At 36.6% G+C, this 15,426-nt stretch overlaps 2 protein-coding genes across 2 annotated transcripts; one reads left to right on the forward strand and one right to left on the reverse strand.

Moving 5' to 3' along the window:
- Positions 1-9,005: 9,005 nt before the first annotated feature.
- LOC120203173 (protein seele-like) lies at positions 9,006-11,959 on the forward strand. The gene is made up of 9 exons (XM_039203520.1): positions 9,006-9,155; positions 9,291-9,317; positions 9,419-9,498; positions 10,233-10,305; positions 10,631-10,688; positions 11,176-11,227; positions 11,372-11,396; positions 11,472-11,563; positions 11,714-11,959. Exons 1-9 carry the CDS (start codon positions 9,060-9,062, stop codon positions 11,757-11,759), a joined length of 549 nt encoding a protein of 182 aa, XP_039059451.1. The 5' UTR covers positions 9,006-9,059; the 3' UTR covers positions 11,760-11,959.
- Positions 11,960-12,077: 118 nt separating this feature from the next.
- On the reverse strand, positions 12,078-14,566 carry LOC120203179 (probable protein phosphatase 2C 27). Its single transcript, XM_039203525.1, has 4 exons — positions 14,279-14,566; positions 13,598-13,792; positions 13,045-13,250; positions 12,078-12,954 (listed from the first exon to the last, which is right to left on the reverse strand). Exons 1-4 carry the CDS (start codon positions 14,456-14,458, stop codon positions 12,399-12,401), a joined length of 1,137 nt encoding a protein of 378 aa, XP_039059456.1. The 5' UTR covers positions 14,459-14,566; the 3' UTR covers positions 12,078-12,398.
- Positions 14,567-15,426: the final 860 nt, after the last annotated feature.

Here is a 15,426-nt window from a genome sequence, read left to right on the forward strand (position 1 = left end):
GGATGGGGGTGTATATATATATGCTTTAAAAAATATATATCTTTTTACTGGTTTTATGGGAACACACTAGATAACCTATTCTGATCTCCTGAATTTAGTCATCCGAAATATTTGTCTGAACTGAAAGCTCATTGTCCGTTACCATCTGAAATATCAGAAGGATCTCTGCTCAGCATAAAAATATGTAAATGTTCGAAAATAATAAGGATATGTATGTTTATCTGTATCTGCACGTTCTTCAGCATCATCTGGTAGTTCTGTATTGCTGAGCTTTTCGAAGCTCACTCTATTACTCACCTTTTCAGGTTAAAAGAATTGTACCAGTGCATCTATCGACTTCAGTAAGGGAGTTCTTCCGGCATTGTTGCAGAGTATGGTACATGTGATTAGGGGGCATGCAATTGTATTTTGATTTATATACGAGTATGAAAATTTGTTTTATTTTTAAATAGTGATAACTTTTATTTGTAGTAGCAAATGATTTTATGAATTTACATGTTCTGATAAAAGGTTTTAAATTTTCTGCTATTTTTACAATGGGTCGCTCCGGTGGCCCTAATGTGAATTCCCGGATCGGATCGGGTTACCCGCATAAGTCTGTGGGGGTTTTATTTAGTGGTATCAGAGCTATGGTTTGAGTCAAAAATTTTCAAGATAGACCGGCCGGTCGAATGTCAAAATATGTCTGATCAGTACATGCCCCTAGACTGCAATCGTACCTCTCTGAGCTGGAACCCCAGGGCTGAGTCCTTATCTGTAACGAGTAGACCAAAGTTTTTATTCGTTAAGGATATATTTTTACAAAAAAGGAAAACCAGTAACATCTGTTTAAACGCTGTAAAGTACCACACGAGGCATATGAGAGGTACTCATCTGAGAAATTTTGACCCGACTCCATAAATGAAATTGGGATATGCTACTGCTCTATGAGCCTATTCTTATGACAAAGATTGAATTGATTACTCAAGGTCATTTTTTCGGATTCTTTTATTGAAATAATGAAAAGTTCTGATAAGAATGTATACTGAACTGGTTAAGGATTAGTGGAGAATCCGTATTTCTATAAAATCTACTCGAAGATATGGAAGAGTTAATGGAAGTTTCATTTCTATAATTATGTGACATGAATGAATTTCGAGGACGAAATTCTTTTAAGGAGGGGAGAATTGTAACACCCCAATTTAGGGGCTAAATTTAAGAAATTATAAAGTGGTGAATTTAATTGGTATTTTTGGAAGGAATTGGGGATTAAATTGTAACATTCCAAAGTTGGCAGACCGTTTTAAGAAGTGCAGGAAGTTTAGTGACTAAACTCGTGGTTTACCCATTTTTAATATGAGTTGAATTATAAATCCCCCATTCCCGTATGTTTTCTGGAAAATTTTCCAGATTTTCCTTCTCCGATCAACCAACTTTCAACTTCGATCTACTCGCCGTCCGACCTCCGATCGACAAGCCGAAACCACCATCGTGTTCGTTGTCAACCGAGGAACAAAACCCCTCAAACCTTTCGTCGTGAATCATCGCCGTTCGTCGTGAATTTCAGTCGGAAGTATCGTCGGTAATAACTCAGTTTTAGTTGGTTTTTCATCGATTCACAATGATCGGGTCATCCGTTTACGACACCTCCCGCACCATCGTGTTCCTTGTGCTGTTCCGAGTCCACCGGTGTCCTCCCTTTTCTCCGGCGGCGGTGGCGCGTGTGGAGGTGAAGCGGTCAAAGTTTCCAATTCGTTGAAATTGAGCTCTCCGCAATTCAAAAAATTGAACCGAGCTTTGTAAGTATCTCGAAATCGCTTAAAATAATTTTTAGAAATTTTTCCGGGAATTTTTCGATATCAGGGCACTGTTCACGCGCCTCCACGCGCTGCCACTGCGCGTGGGGAAGGAAAAATGACCAGTTTGACCGGTTTTGGTGCATAGTTGACCGGTCATAACCCGACCCGTTTACCCGACCTGTTGACCCGACCCGTGACCCGTTGACCGTTGACCGCTGTTGACCAAAACTTTGACCGGCTTTGATCGGGCATTAAACGACCTTTGACTTCAACCGAGTATGCCTATCCTGACATTTTTTCGACGTTCCAAATCCGATTCCGCAGTCTGTTTTTCAAAATTCGAACCTGAAGGCCTCAAAATTGTCGGTCAAACCCGTTGACTTTGATTTTGACAAAAAATTCCAAATTTCCGAAAAGTTATATTTTATGTTTTCGACGTCCTGAATCCGAATCCGAAGTCCGTTTCGCCAAATTCGAACCCAGTAAGCTATTTTTCACTGATTTATCACCCGATTCGATCCGTTTATCGCAATTAAGCTCTGTTTCTGATATAATATATGTTGATATGTATCTGAGGAATTATTGGAAGTTAAATTGAAGATCAAAGGCGTTCGAATGGAATTTTTATGGTCGATCAATATTGTACGGAAATCGAGGTAATACTTTACTACCTCTTTATGCTTTATAGAACATGTTGGTATTGGTAAATGCATGAATGGGAATGTTTGGTCTCGTATGTATGATTAATGAAGATCTACGCTATATACGAATACGGTAGAAAGTAGGTAACTGAATATGGCTAAGATTACTATTATAAGAAATTGGAGGACAGTTGGAATTAAATTACAAGTTCTTGAATTAAGTGATAAAAGAATCAACCATGGATATGTAGATTATAATTTATCTCATTAAAGGTAATTAGATGATAAATTATGAGAATATTTCGATTAGGTAAAATTATGAAATTACCCTTATGTTGGAAAATGACAAGAATTGTCCCTGGAAGTGGATTAATAAATCTGAAAAGAATTATTGATCTGCTAAAACTATTGATGTGCATAAGAAATGTTAGTTTTACTTGGAAATTATGGATAACCGATTTTTAACCCCAAGAAGGTTTATACTAGATACTAGAAGTCTTTTAAGGAATCATTTCAAGATCAAAGAATGTTCGAGGAAGCAATTAATCATAAGATCTCTATATTATATTATTTTCGTTAAGAGCTAATATCGAAATTATCTGGTTAAGAAATTACGAAAATGCCCTTGAGAGGTAAAATAGTCAGAGTTGACCCTGAAGGAGAAAGCACTTTGAGGATTTGTACTTAACTCGATTAAGTACAAAATTAATTATTAATATTCTGTCTTTGTAAAGAAAAAATCATAATATTGCGTTTGTAAAATCCGAGAAGGCACTTGACCCGAAAATATCTGAGTTATGAGTAAATACCTGAAGAACAATTTATCGGAGGGTGCTCTTTTATCAGAATTGTTCGAACGGACTGGAATAAAAGATAAATTGGAATTAAATAATAAGATCGGATGGAGGAAAAAGATTGAAATACCGTGGATCTGTAAAATAACCAAATTACCCCTGTAATGGAAATGACCCAAGAATATCACCAAGCTCAGGAATGATTCGATATCATCGAGCTCTGAAATAAATTGAATAAAACTGAACACCAAAATTACCAAAATAACCTTATGGCCTAAACTAAGTAAATACCTTGGATTAATTAAGGAATCCAAATAAGCATAGGTATTGGACTACCTTTAAAAGTTATGGAACAAAACTTAAGTGAGCCGATCAACCTTAATAATATGTCGGTACCTGAACGACATAGATATTACTTGAATGCATGTTCGTCTACTCAAGTTTAGCTCAATGATAATTTTGGAAGTATTCAGCTCAGCTCAACTCTAGATTGCATTCGGTACTAAGAATTGGATATTTGTTCGACAAATCAACCGCGAAGACCAAACTGAACTGAACGGAAGTACAATATGTATCTGAAATTCAGAAACATACAAAATTACTCTGGAAAATCCCGAAGTAACTGGAATATACTTGAATGCTAAATGAACTAAGCAACCTCAAGCACTAAGAATTAAGTAAGTGATGTGAATGAGTCTGGAAACATTAATGAACATACACAATGTACTGTTCTTCTGGATCATGAACTACAAATCAAGCACGTCAGTATTTCATGATATATTGGAAGCGTAAAATTAAAATAAAGACATTGGAAGATCTATTTAGTGATGATTCCGAAAATGATCTATGGATAAGAGTTTGTGGTATTAAAGAGTAAATACCCTGGAAGAACAATGAATTGATCAATCGACAAGCATTAATTTTGGGAGTTATTCATTTAAGAGTTGTTTGATAATCCGATCCATCGACATAGATTGTAAATGTTCTGAATCTTCATTTCTTCCTTACAGCTCAAGTCATATTCTGAATAATTGATGATTTTGTCAGTTATTCAACTCTTCCAATAGTGATTATGAATTCCGATATTCTATCGGCATACTGTAACTATGTTTCTCTGCCTGATACAGTACCTCTAAATAATACCTGTAAACTCTGGTGTGTTCCCTAATTATATAAATATTTTATCTGATTTTCGAATTGAATTCTGTTCTGATACGTTACCTTAATTTTGTTCTGATTCTGATCTGGATTCTGTTCTGATATCTGATATGAATTATGTTTTGATTTCTGATATCTCCGTTTACCGATGGAGAAATGTTTTATCTGGGGGGTTTATTGTTGGAGGAAGATTACTGCAGGCTCCTCGGCTGTGTGCTCAGGGCCTTACTGTTACTGGTTGTGCAGGGTGTATGGTTCCGGGGAACCTACACAAACAAATTGTGAAATGATGGGGGTGTATATATATATGCTTTAAAAAAATATGTATCTTTTTACTGGTTTTATAGGAACACACTAGATAACCTATTTTGATCTCCTGAATTTAGTCATCCGAAATATTTGTCTGAACTGAAAGCTCATTGTCCGTTACCATCTGAAATATCAGTAGGATCTCTGCTCAGCATAAAAATCTGTAAATGTTCGAAAATAATAAGGATATGTATGTTTATCTGTATCTGCACGTTCTTCAGCATCATCTGGTATTTCTGTATTGCTGAGCTTTTCGAAGCTCACTCTATTACTCACCTTTTCAGGTTAAAAGTTGTACCAGTGCATCTATCGACTTCAGTAAGGGAGTTCTTCCGGTATTGTTGCATAGTATGGTACATGTGATTAGGGGGCATGCAATTGTATTTTGATTTATATACGAGTATGAAATTTTTTTTATTTTTAATTAGTGATAACTTTTATTTGTAGTGGCAAATGATTTTATGAATTTACATGTTCTGATAAAAGGTTTTAAATTTTCCGCTATTTTTACAGTGGGTCGCTCCGGTGGCCCTAATGTGACTTCCCGGATCGGATCGGGTTACCCGTATCGGTCTGTGGGGGTTACAATCGATACCCCCCAGGGGAATCTGTATCCCCTGGACATTCTGGAAATTTTCGTCCAAGAGGGGGAATCGTTTCCTTTCATAGGGTATCGGTTCCCTCTACCCATACATTGTATTTTAACCCCGAAAATCATCAATTCTTCACTTAATTCTTCTATTTTAAACCCCTATCATGTCATTAAACTCAACTACCATTACTTAAACCAACTTATATCCATGAAAATCATCTATAACTTCAAAATCCTATCCTTCATATGTAATTCAAGAATCATACTCAAATTTCAATATGTTCTAAATACAATTCTAACACTTCTATCTTCTTATTCTCATAGATGACAAGTCAAATTCAACTTAAAATTCAACTTATCAACTCTATTCCATGATTTCATATAAAAACTCGTTTTCTTAAATCTCTTATAACTTCTTCATCTTTTGACTATAAGACAACTTAAGCTTTCCTTAAGCTTAGTTATCATCTAGTGATCATAACCCAACTTTTAAAACAACAAATAATTAACAAAATAGCAAACTCACCTTTGATGTCTCTCTCTCTCTCGTATGGAAGAACAAAGGAGATGAAGTGGAGAAAATATCTCCTCATCCTTATCTCACATGCCTATATATCATTTAATTATAATTTCCAAGTCAAATGACCATTTTGCCCTTTAATTCTTTTAATAATTACTAACAACTTTCAGGAAATATCTCCACATAAATCATTAAACTATTCAACTATTCTACTTTAATCACCATATTCTGAAATTTTACAATTTTGGTCACTAACCCGTATTTTGGAATGTTACAAATAGCTTGTTATTGTTAAAGAGGTTTTAAATAAATTTTGTTTAGCATCCGGCCTTAAAGTTAGTATTGCCAAAACGACGATATTCTATTCAAAGAATGTGTCAAGCGAAATGAGATCCATGATCAGTGGAGATTTTGGTTTTACGGAAGTTACGGGTCTTGGAAGGTATCTTGGAGTGCCTATACTGCATAGACGAGTCACTGGTGCATCTTATCATTACCTTGTTCAGACGGTGGAACGGCGTTTAAGTGGTTGGAAAGCGAAATGTTTGTCTTTCACTGGCCGAATCGTGTTAGCAAAAACGGTTCTGGCCGTGATTCCCATGTATACCTTACAAACGGCCTTGTTACCGAAAAAAACTTGTCATGGTATTGACAGACAGATCAATCAATTTATTTGGGGAATTACCCCAATGCAGCGTGGAGTTCACTTGGTTAAGTGGGAAAACGTTTGCAGGCCAATCTCGGAAGGAGGTCTTAGATTTAGTAGGATTGATAAATTTAACTCATACAGTTACGGACACCTCTATTGTCATGATGGCGAATGCGGATGTGACATATCAATGGCACAAATTTGCACACCTACTTCCGACTGACATTGTTCTCTGCATTATTGCGATTAAAGGACCGAAACAAAGATTATCAAGGGACGTGCTCGGCTGGAAGAATGGTCGAGATCACAAATTCAGTTTGAAGTCTGCTTACAAGGTGAGAACCGAAAACAACTCAGCGAACCCCAACTCGATTTGGATGTCTGTTCATAAGTTTCAGGGATTGCCCAAAATTAAAGCCTTTTTATGGTTGTTATGTTGCCAAAAGTTGATGACCAATGATGAACGGATGAAACGCAGATTTACATCGGATCCGAGCTGCTCGATGTGCGGAGTCATGGTCGTTCGAGGACATTGAGCATATTTTCAGACACTACCCAACCGCGTATCAAGTTTGGATGAATCTGGTGGGACCTTCGCATGTTTCGACTTTTTTGGGAATGGATTTAGCTGGTTTGGCTAGATGTAAATTTGGGAGGTACAACTCCACATGTTGGATAATCGGAGCATCGAGACTTGATGTTCGGTAATTTACTATGGAACATCTGGTTAGACCGCAATGCTCATATTTTTTAGGCTAATATTATGCGGCCTGGATCGGTTGAAATCCACAGCAAGTTGATGGTGGACATGTGGATGCGAGCTAAGATAGCAGAACTTGGCACCACCTGCTGCTCCCCGACAAAATCGTGAGGTAATCAGATGGTCCCCACCTCAGGGATATTGGGTGAAAATTAACTCGGACGGAGCGAGAAATGCGACTAATGGATATGATTCTTGTGGAGGAGTCGCACGGAATGTTGATGGTAATTGGTGTTTTGGTTTTGGATGCGGAGGGAGCTTACCATAGCCTTGTCTATGCTTGGGAAACAAGATTCCGTCATATTGTTCTTGAACTTGATAGCATGGAAGCCATTCGAGTATTGCGGAAGGATTATAAGGGCACTTATTTTCTGAAAATAGCATTTAGACGAGCTTCACAATCGTAATCAGGAGATTGTGATCAAGTATATACCTCAGGACGGCAATAAAGTGACCGATGCTTTAGCTAATCATGCTCGGAATGATATCATGGAAGTTGTATTTCTACCAGAACCGCCTTCGTGGATTTCTTCGATTCTTAATGCGGATATTGATCCTCGGCATCCCATTGATGGTGATGACGCCAGTTGTACTTATTGATGTTAGTTTGTGTACTTTTTCCCCCAATTAAGTTAGGGATATTTTTAATGAGACCCATTTTAATATCCTATGTATGATCTCTTCTTAATCATATAGTTTCACCAAATATATATATAATTTTAAATAGAAATATGAATAATCCGATTCCACTCGAAAATTTTTAAATAAAATTTAAATTATAAAATAAGACTCATCAACTCGAATAATTAAATTTAACTAAACTCGACCAAACGCTTAACTCTAGTTAGATATGTGGATCCTACTTTCTTGCTCAACTTGGTGTCTCAAATAATTTAAGTATAATTGTATTATTAAAACTAAACTTTTAGAAAGAATAATCACACAAAAATATATTGAAATTGTTTTCATTTTTAAACAAAAATAATTTATTTAATATATAAATAATATATTTCGGTGTGCAATATTAAATTTATATTTTTCATAAAAATAAACTTTTAATTGTATTTCGCCGTCTCATTGGTCTGAGAAGACGATGCTCGATCCGCCCTTATGCCTTCCACTTGATTAATGATAATTTTACCATTTTAGTTTATTAGAATTTGAATTAATTCAATTTAATCTCAATTAACTCTTCAATTAATAAAAAGTCATGTTTTTCGGATCTTTCTAATAATTAATAATCTAACTAAAAAAATTAATGCAAAAAAAAAAAAGATATCTAAACACTTTTTATTTGGGCAAACTACACGTTTGCTACTTAAAATATCAGACGTAGTTCGTTTTAGTACTTAAACTTTTAATTTTTTTAAAATTATACCTAACATTTTATTTTTATTTTATTTTAATATTCTGTTAAAAACTTAACGTTAAGTTAAAAAAATTTAAAAGTTTGTGTATTAAAACGAACAAAAATTGATAGTTTATGTACTAACGCGTTAATTTTTAACACGAGATACTAAAATGAAACATAAATTAAACGTTAAGTATAATTTAAAAAAAATAAAAATTATATATTAAAAAGACAAAAAAATTATAGTGTATGTACTAAACATTGTTTACTCTTTTAATTTCTATCTCAACCCAAGCCAAATTCGGTTGCCATCCGTATTAGATGCTGAAAATTTTCTTTTAAATGCCACGAGCGACCCGGTCCAGTCCGGTCGGGTCCCAGTTGTATTATTAAGGCCTGCTTAGTTTTTGCTTGTAAAGGCCCGAACCCGATTTTCTTCTAGCTCCTCAAATTAAGAAGCTGAACGATCGCGATTAGAAAATTCGAGAACATTGAGCGAGATCGGAGATGGCAGCTTCTACGTTGTGGCTCGTTTCCATCTTCTCCATTTTGTCCATGGCCGCTTGCATCGACGACAAATGTGCTGCATGCAATGCCGTCGCGGTAATAATGGAAACCGTTGATCACATATGCTGTTTCACTCGCAGTCAAATTCACCGATTCCATTTCCGTTTTTTTCCCTTCATATTTTTGAAAATATCAACTGACTTTTTTTTTGTTTCGTTGGATGATTTGCAGGCAGAGCTAGAGATTCAACTGTCAAAGGTACGGGCTAATCTCCCATATACATATACCTTTAAATCAATGCCACTTTCTGCAAATTGAGCTGTAATTGGGTAATTAATACAATAATTTTATATATGTAGGAGAAACCCAGGAACCATTTGGATATGAGACATCGTTTGGATTCGAAAGGTCAACGCCAAGGGAAGGTTATTGATTACAGGTATAACCATTTTCCTGTGTGGGGGGGGGGGAATCAACATTGCTAATTTTTTTTCGGATACCTAGTCTCTATCAAATTTCTTTATTGTAGAAATTGAACTAAAAGAGCTTCCCGTCTATCTTTGATCCCGGGCTTAGCGCTGAAGATCAATGACGAACTGTATGATACAGTAGGAGTAAAATGAATGAAAGATCTAACAGGGTAGTAAATGGAAACAGTGAAATTAAGTGGGAAATTGAGCAACGAACATCAAATTATTAATATGGAAATCACATATCACAATTATTTGCTGGAAATTGGGGAGAAAGTTGATAATTAACTTTTTAACAATGACAAATGGTTGACATTTTCGATATTAACAACGGTTCAGGTCCGACATTTGAGATTTGTACTTTTTACGGCCACTAGGAGTTTGTTAACAAGTGTCATAAGGGTAAATATTAAGGTGATCATGTTAGGTGAGCAGTCTTAAATAAGAGCCCTAACTGCTCTTTTTAGTAAACTAACACAAAATGATGACTTTTTTGGCTATATTTTAAACAATGAGTTTCAAAGGGAGATTTTCAACTAAAGCATTTCTATTTGATGGGTGGCACAAGTTTACTGTTACTTTGACCTTTTGGATTGATGGAGATTGCATGGGTATAGCAAGCAGGGATGCAAACTTTTCATCAATGTTTAATAACCCTGTATAAGTGATATCTTTGCTAAAATTTTATTTTTGTTTTAATTAGGATGAGTGAACTTAGAGCTGTTGAACTATTGGATGGGCTTTGTGAGAATATGCAAGATTACACTCTTGAAAAGGTAGCTCTTCCTTGGACTCGATATCTTCCTTGTGTTTATTCACAGGTGAATTCATCTTTAAACATGATGTTATGTTTTCCTTGAAATTTAACTGGCTATCTTGTAGCAACTATGCTGTCAATATAATTATTATCATGTAGTAACAGCTACTGAACTTGTGGCAGCATTGAACAATATGCAAATGTATAGGAACCGCAACTATGTTCATATGCAAACTGTTCATATTCTCCCATATCTGTTTTATAGTTGTTTATGGTTTATGACAGCTTATATCGGCATGCAAGTGCATGTTATTTCATATCTGTTTTATTCATTTATTTTGCAGATAGATTCAACTCGACGTGAGTGGATCAAAGTGGATAACTGGGACATTCTCACTATTGGTATGGGTCATTTTGTTTTTGTTATTATTACTACTTTTTGGGGCAGTGACAAGTACAAATATGGTTGGTGCATCATAAAACTAGCTGGTGAAGGCCCCTTGATCAATCACAACCACTATTAGAGACTGAAATCACTCCAAATGTGATTAGTCCCTTAATTGTATTTCGGGCTAAAAAAATCAAGGACTTGATCTTTGGTTCATACATTTGGATATATTGTTAATTTATGAAGCATAAGTTGCACATGCATGTGCATATGCCATCTCTCTGATGGTTTTACTTGGTATCTCTAGGATTCCTGTATTTCTTCCTGACCATTAACCGAGCCATTGTTTTCTATACTTTCATGTCACTAGGTACTTCTATGTTTATCATGTCCTTGGAGATGCTGTTAGTTTCTCTTTCTTTTTGTTTTAATAGTCCATTTGTTTCTTAAGTTCTAATTTCTAAAGTCTTTCCCCATTTTTACATTTTAATTTATTGATAGGTAAGCAAGAAGCTAAGGCATACTCGAAAGATATATCCTCTTATTGTGGACGGTGAGACTGCATGGAGTTTTCACTATTCCTCTGATCAAGTGTCATTTATGATTTTTTTATTTCTTTGGCAGTAGTTTTTTTATATTATATAATACAAATGCCAGCTATATTATAATAACCAAGTCCATATTTGTTATGGTATAGGTTACTGGAGGAAACTGAAGATGAGGTGAATTTTCAATCTTGCTTATCATCCTAATGCATACCTGAAATATTAATTCTTACTTCTATCAAACTCATGCAGTTAACAGAATTGATAAAGACAGGATCTGTTAAGCAAGGAGAAGTAAGCAAACTTCTATGCGAAGATTTGAGTGAGCACTGCAGCGACTCAAGGTATCCATGATTTTATTTTTCTATTTCCTCTATTTTCAAGAAACCAGTTCTGACTCCATCCTAAAAGTCTACTTCTGTGACACTTGCACTAGCACTAGCACTCATTGGAAGGTTTCTGGTGTTCTGACATTAACACTTATTTGTATGCAGTGATAGCAATTCCGATTCCGATGCTGATAGTAATGATGAACTATAGACCATCAGAGTCATCGTGGTTCAGCATAAGAAGAGATTTAATGGGGGGAAAAAAGTTTCCATGCGTTGCAGCATTACTGAAACGTGACTATTTAATTGAGAATTATTTCTGTAACTTCAAACAAAATTTTGCTCTTTGGACCATGTTGAGACCTTTCTGGAACTTCAAATAAGATATCACTTTTTGGAAACTGTAAGGAAACTGAATTCACTGTTTAATTGAGACTTTTTTCTGTAACTTGAAACAAAAATTTTGCTCTTTGGACCATTTTGAGACCTCTTTTTGGAGTTTTAAATAAGATTCCACTCTCACCCATTAATGGTCAATGATATCAATTATTTAGTGAAAGAGTGCTAAACATCTGTCAAGATTCAGTTTATTTACACAGGAGTAAGAAGACGATGGAAGAAGAAAGAAATAACGTATCCTGCAAATCGGAGGTACAAAATAAGATATCTCAGGTGTACAGGATTTGAAAAGCTCCAAAAGAATCATTTTCTACATGACAAGGATGTCTCTGAATGAAGGATGAATATCAGCCATGGTGAATGGGGGCAGCTACTCACTAGAAAAAAATGCCACGACTATTTTGCCCTCCGATGTGTTCGTGTACAAATCTCTTTTGACCATCCCGTGTCATCAGTTACAGTCCAGCACACCCTTTAGTAAATTCAGCCCTTCCGATGATATGATGCTCCGAACAAGTGTTTGTGGTATTTCTATTTGAGGGGGAGGATCGACAGAGAAACAAACCACGATCACTGTTAAATTATCACAAGTATTCCGCTTCAATGCCTCCCTCACAAGCTCTCTTGAGCATCTTTCGGGATCGTTGTGAAGCATCAGCTCTTTCCTCGCCATGGTCACGGCACACTGGCTGCTCATAACATCCCACAACCCATCACAGCCCATTATCAAGAATTCATCCGCCTCACTCAAGTCCATCTCCTGCAGCTCCGGCTCTGAGCTTAAGGGACAGGCAGATCCTTTTGGCCCCTTCATGTGCCAATCTCCAAGTGCTCGTGCGACGGATAATTGGCCATTCAGGTAGCCATCATAAATTACTCCGCCAAGTTTCTCAATTCTTATTCTTTCGGACGTGCAATTAGGTTTGTGGTCCTTGGACATTTCAATTGCTCTACCTTGCCTTCCCAGCACAGCTCGACAATCCCCGGCATTTGCAATTAACAAGGTCCTTCAAACAGATACTAACGTTAGAAGAGGATTCATGGAAATAACATCCAAAAATGAATAATACCATTGCAGAACCGTGGCTCTCACTTACCTTCCGAAAATAAGAGCGGTTAACGCAGTGGTGCCGGAGGATATATCAAGAGAACTAGCATCTGCAAAGGCATAATCAGCTTTCAGAAAAGCACTCTTGATTGCCTTCTCCAGACAAATCGGAAAGTGCGCATCTTCAACTATGAATTTAAGTATATTTTCCCTTATAAACACTGCTGCATCTGTTCCTCCATGACCATCAAAAACCTGTCCACATGTATTTGAAAGGTTCAATTCACTAGTATGACCAGTTTTTTTTTTTTGATAGAAGATGAGGCCTCATTAAGATTCCTAAAGCAGCTTCCAAACTAATTGTACACGTAATATAACTGACGTGTTTAGATACTTTAACCTTATAACTAAAGCATCAAGTTATAACGAGGCAGCCGATATAAGAGAAAAGAATGCTAGGAGAAAAAAAAGACTAGAAAGCTGGCATCCTTTTTCTTTTCGGCCTGGACACGAGTTTTTCACCACAGACTAGAAACCGTGATGGATAGAAGGAGGTGCATAAATCAGACCACATAAACTAAGATAGTTCAAAACAAGCATACCCCGTAGAAAGCTCCTGGAGAAGGGAACTTAGCAGTTGTCTCCAGATGACCAAGAAGATCATCTATGCAAATGTGCTCATCTTCCATATACTGTTTGGGCCCTATTTCGGCGCAGCTCCCTGATCGCAAGAGGGGCAAAAACTTGCTTTTTTCATTGGAAGATGACTTGTGAACTACAATACCAACGTCCAATTCCTAGAGAAGAGAAAAGTGGTAAGTAAAAGCATTTCACAGGATGATGTGTGAGGAAGTAGAAACACACCATCTGGAATCTAGCAGAAAACACTTTCCGGTAGCTAATTCCTAAATGTGATTTTATGTTGTCACTTATGATACAACAGAGCATCAACTGAAAACAACAAAAACCCTTTCCCTTAGTGATGATTTTCAACAAAATATAAACAGGCTAATCCTTATTTTCTCCTAAAAACTCGATCAAATAGGATAAATGTTGAAACACAGAAGGTTATGCATCACAATTCACAAATGCAGATGAAAATGGTCATCACTAAGAGTCACCAGTATCCTCATGGAGCAGAATTATTAGTGAATTTTCCTTTTAAACTAGTAACTAAGCTGCACTCAGATTTTATGCTAGTATAGGAAGTCAAAGCTCAGGCTCCTACAATTCATAATGATCAAAAGAGATGGGTCAGGTTAGAGAAAAAGGATCAAACATACCAAATTAGCCTCAGCAATCGTCCTCCCTGACTGCTTAATCGAGAGGTGGCATGGAGGTTTCCCATGAGTGACTTGTTTTTCATTATCCAAATTCTCATTCTCCATGTCTGATACATTACCCTTAGTGTAACCACCTTCTACAATTGGAAATGGAGATGAAATATCTATACGTGCAGCCATATTCCTTTCTCAACCATATATCAACGACCTCGGAAGAACACTTTCAAGTTAAAGCAATATAAGAAAAAATCATCCAAGCAATAAAAAGATCTGGGAAAACCAGTTGGTCAAGGGAAGCTGTAAAAATTTTCAATCCAAGAGCAAGGAATGGAAGTCAACTCCCAGATCAAATTACTCTTCTGCAGATAGCATAAAAAAACTCAAAACTTTTTATGAAACTAAGCCCTTAAATTACCCTTGATAAAGGGGTCCAGCAAACCATGTAGAAGTTGGGCTCTTAAATAATAACTCGAAGCAGTTGGTAAAATTAAAAGAACACCAGATCATAACTCCAGAAACAAGAAATATTCGTTTCAAGAAGAAGAAAAAAAGATGATTAGAGCAATAAACAACAAGCTCCAGAGATTCGAGTAAAGCTGAAAAGAAAAGCTCACAAAGAGGGTGTAGAAATGATGGGCTTATCGGTGCTCGGCGTTTAATTTTTGTTCTTTGGTGAAATTGTAAGATTGGTCCGAAGGAGAGGAAGAAAACCCTGAAAACACACAGGGAAAGATAGAAGAAGCAAAAGGCGTCCAAAAGAGAGAATTGGATGATGAAAAAGAATGTAAATAAAAGATAAAAATTAAAGTTGTTGTTCCTCTGTTGCTATGCGGCTGGCCTCCGGCGATTCCAGGTAATCACAGAGGATGGCGTTCAGCCACGTGGATGTCAATTATTGGTGAGAACTCTAGGTTGTACCGGCTGGGCTACGTTTTAGTTTGTTTCCGCCGGAGCTTCCCAGCCGTTGGATCTCTACCTTGTTGATTCCTTCAACGCTTCTACTAAAGAGCATAGAGGTTAGGTTACCATTCCCGGGGTTGGCGTGGCTGCCTCTCATTGGATGGAGGTTGTTATCTATTAGGGGGTGTTTGGTTCAAGGATTGTGGGATTCCCACATTCCCATGTTTGGTTGGCCGGGAATCTCATTT

The sequence above is a fragment of the Hibiscus syriacus genome, unplaced genomic scaffold (assembly GCF_006381635.1).
Source record: "Hibiscus syriacus cultivar Baekdansim isolate YM2019G1 unplaced genomic scaffold, ASM638163v2 tig00009107_pilon, whole genome shotgun sequence".
Lineage (NCBI taxonomy): Eukaryota > Viridiplantae > Streptophyta > Magnoliopsida > Malvales > Malvaceae > Hibiscus > Hibiscus syriacus.

Excerpts from the sequence above, each read along its gene's own strand:
- LOC120203173 (XM_039203520.1), top strand. The coding sequence starts at position 9,060 with ATGGCAGCTTCTACGTTGTGGCTCGTTTCCATCTTCTCCATTTTGTCC. Across the intron at positions 11,228-11,371 it reads ATATCCTCTTATTGTGGACG|GTTACTGGAGGAAACTGAAG; the intron begins GTGAGACTGCAT and ends GTTATGGTATAG. Across the intron at positions 11,397-11,471 it reads TGGAGGAAACTGAAGATGAG|TTAACAGAATTGATAAAGAC; the intron begins GTGAATTTTCAA and ends AAACTCATGCAG.
- LOC120203179 (XM_039203525.1), bottom strand. The coding sequence starts at position 14,458 with ATGGCTGCACGTATAGATATTTCATCTCCATTTCCAATTGTAGAAGGT. Across the intron at positions 13,251-13,597 it reads CTCCAGGAGCTTTCTACGGG|GTTTTTGATGGTCATGGAGG; the intron begins GTATGCTTGTTT and ends ACATGTGGACAG. Across the intron at positions 12,955-13,044 it reads ACCGCTCTTATTTTCGGAAG|GACCTTGTTAATTGCAAATG; the intron begins GTAAGTGAGAGC and ends ATCTGTTTGAAG.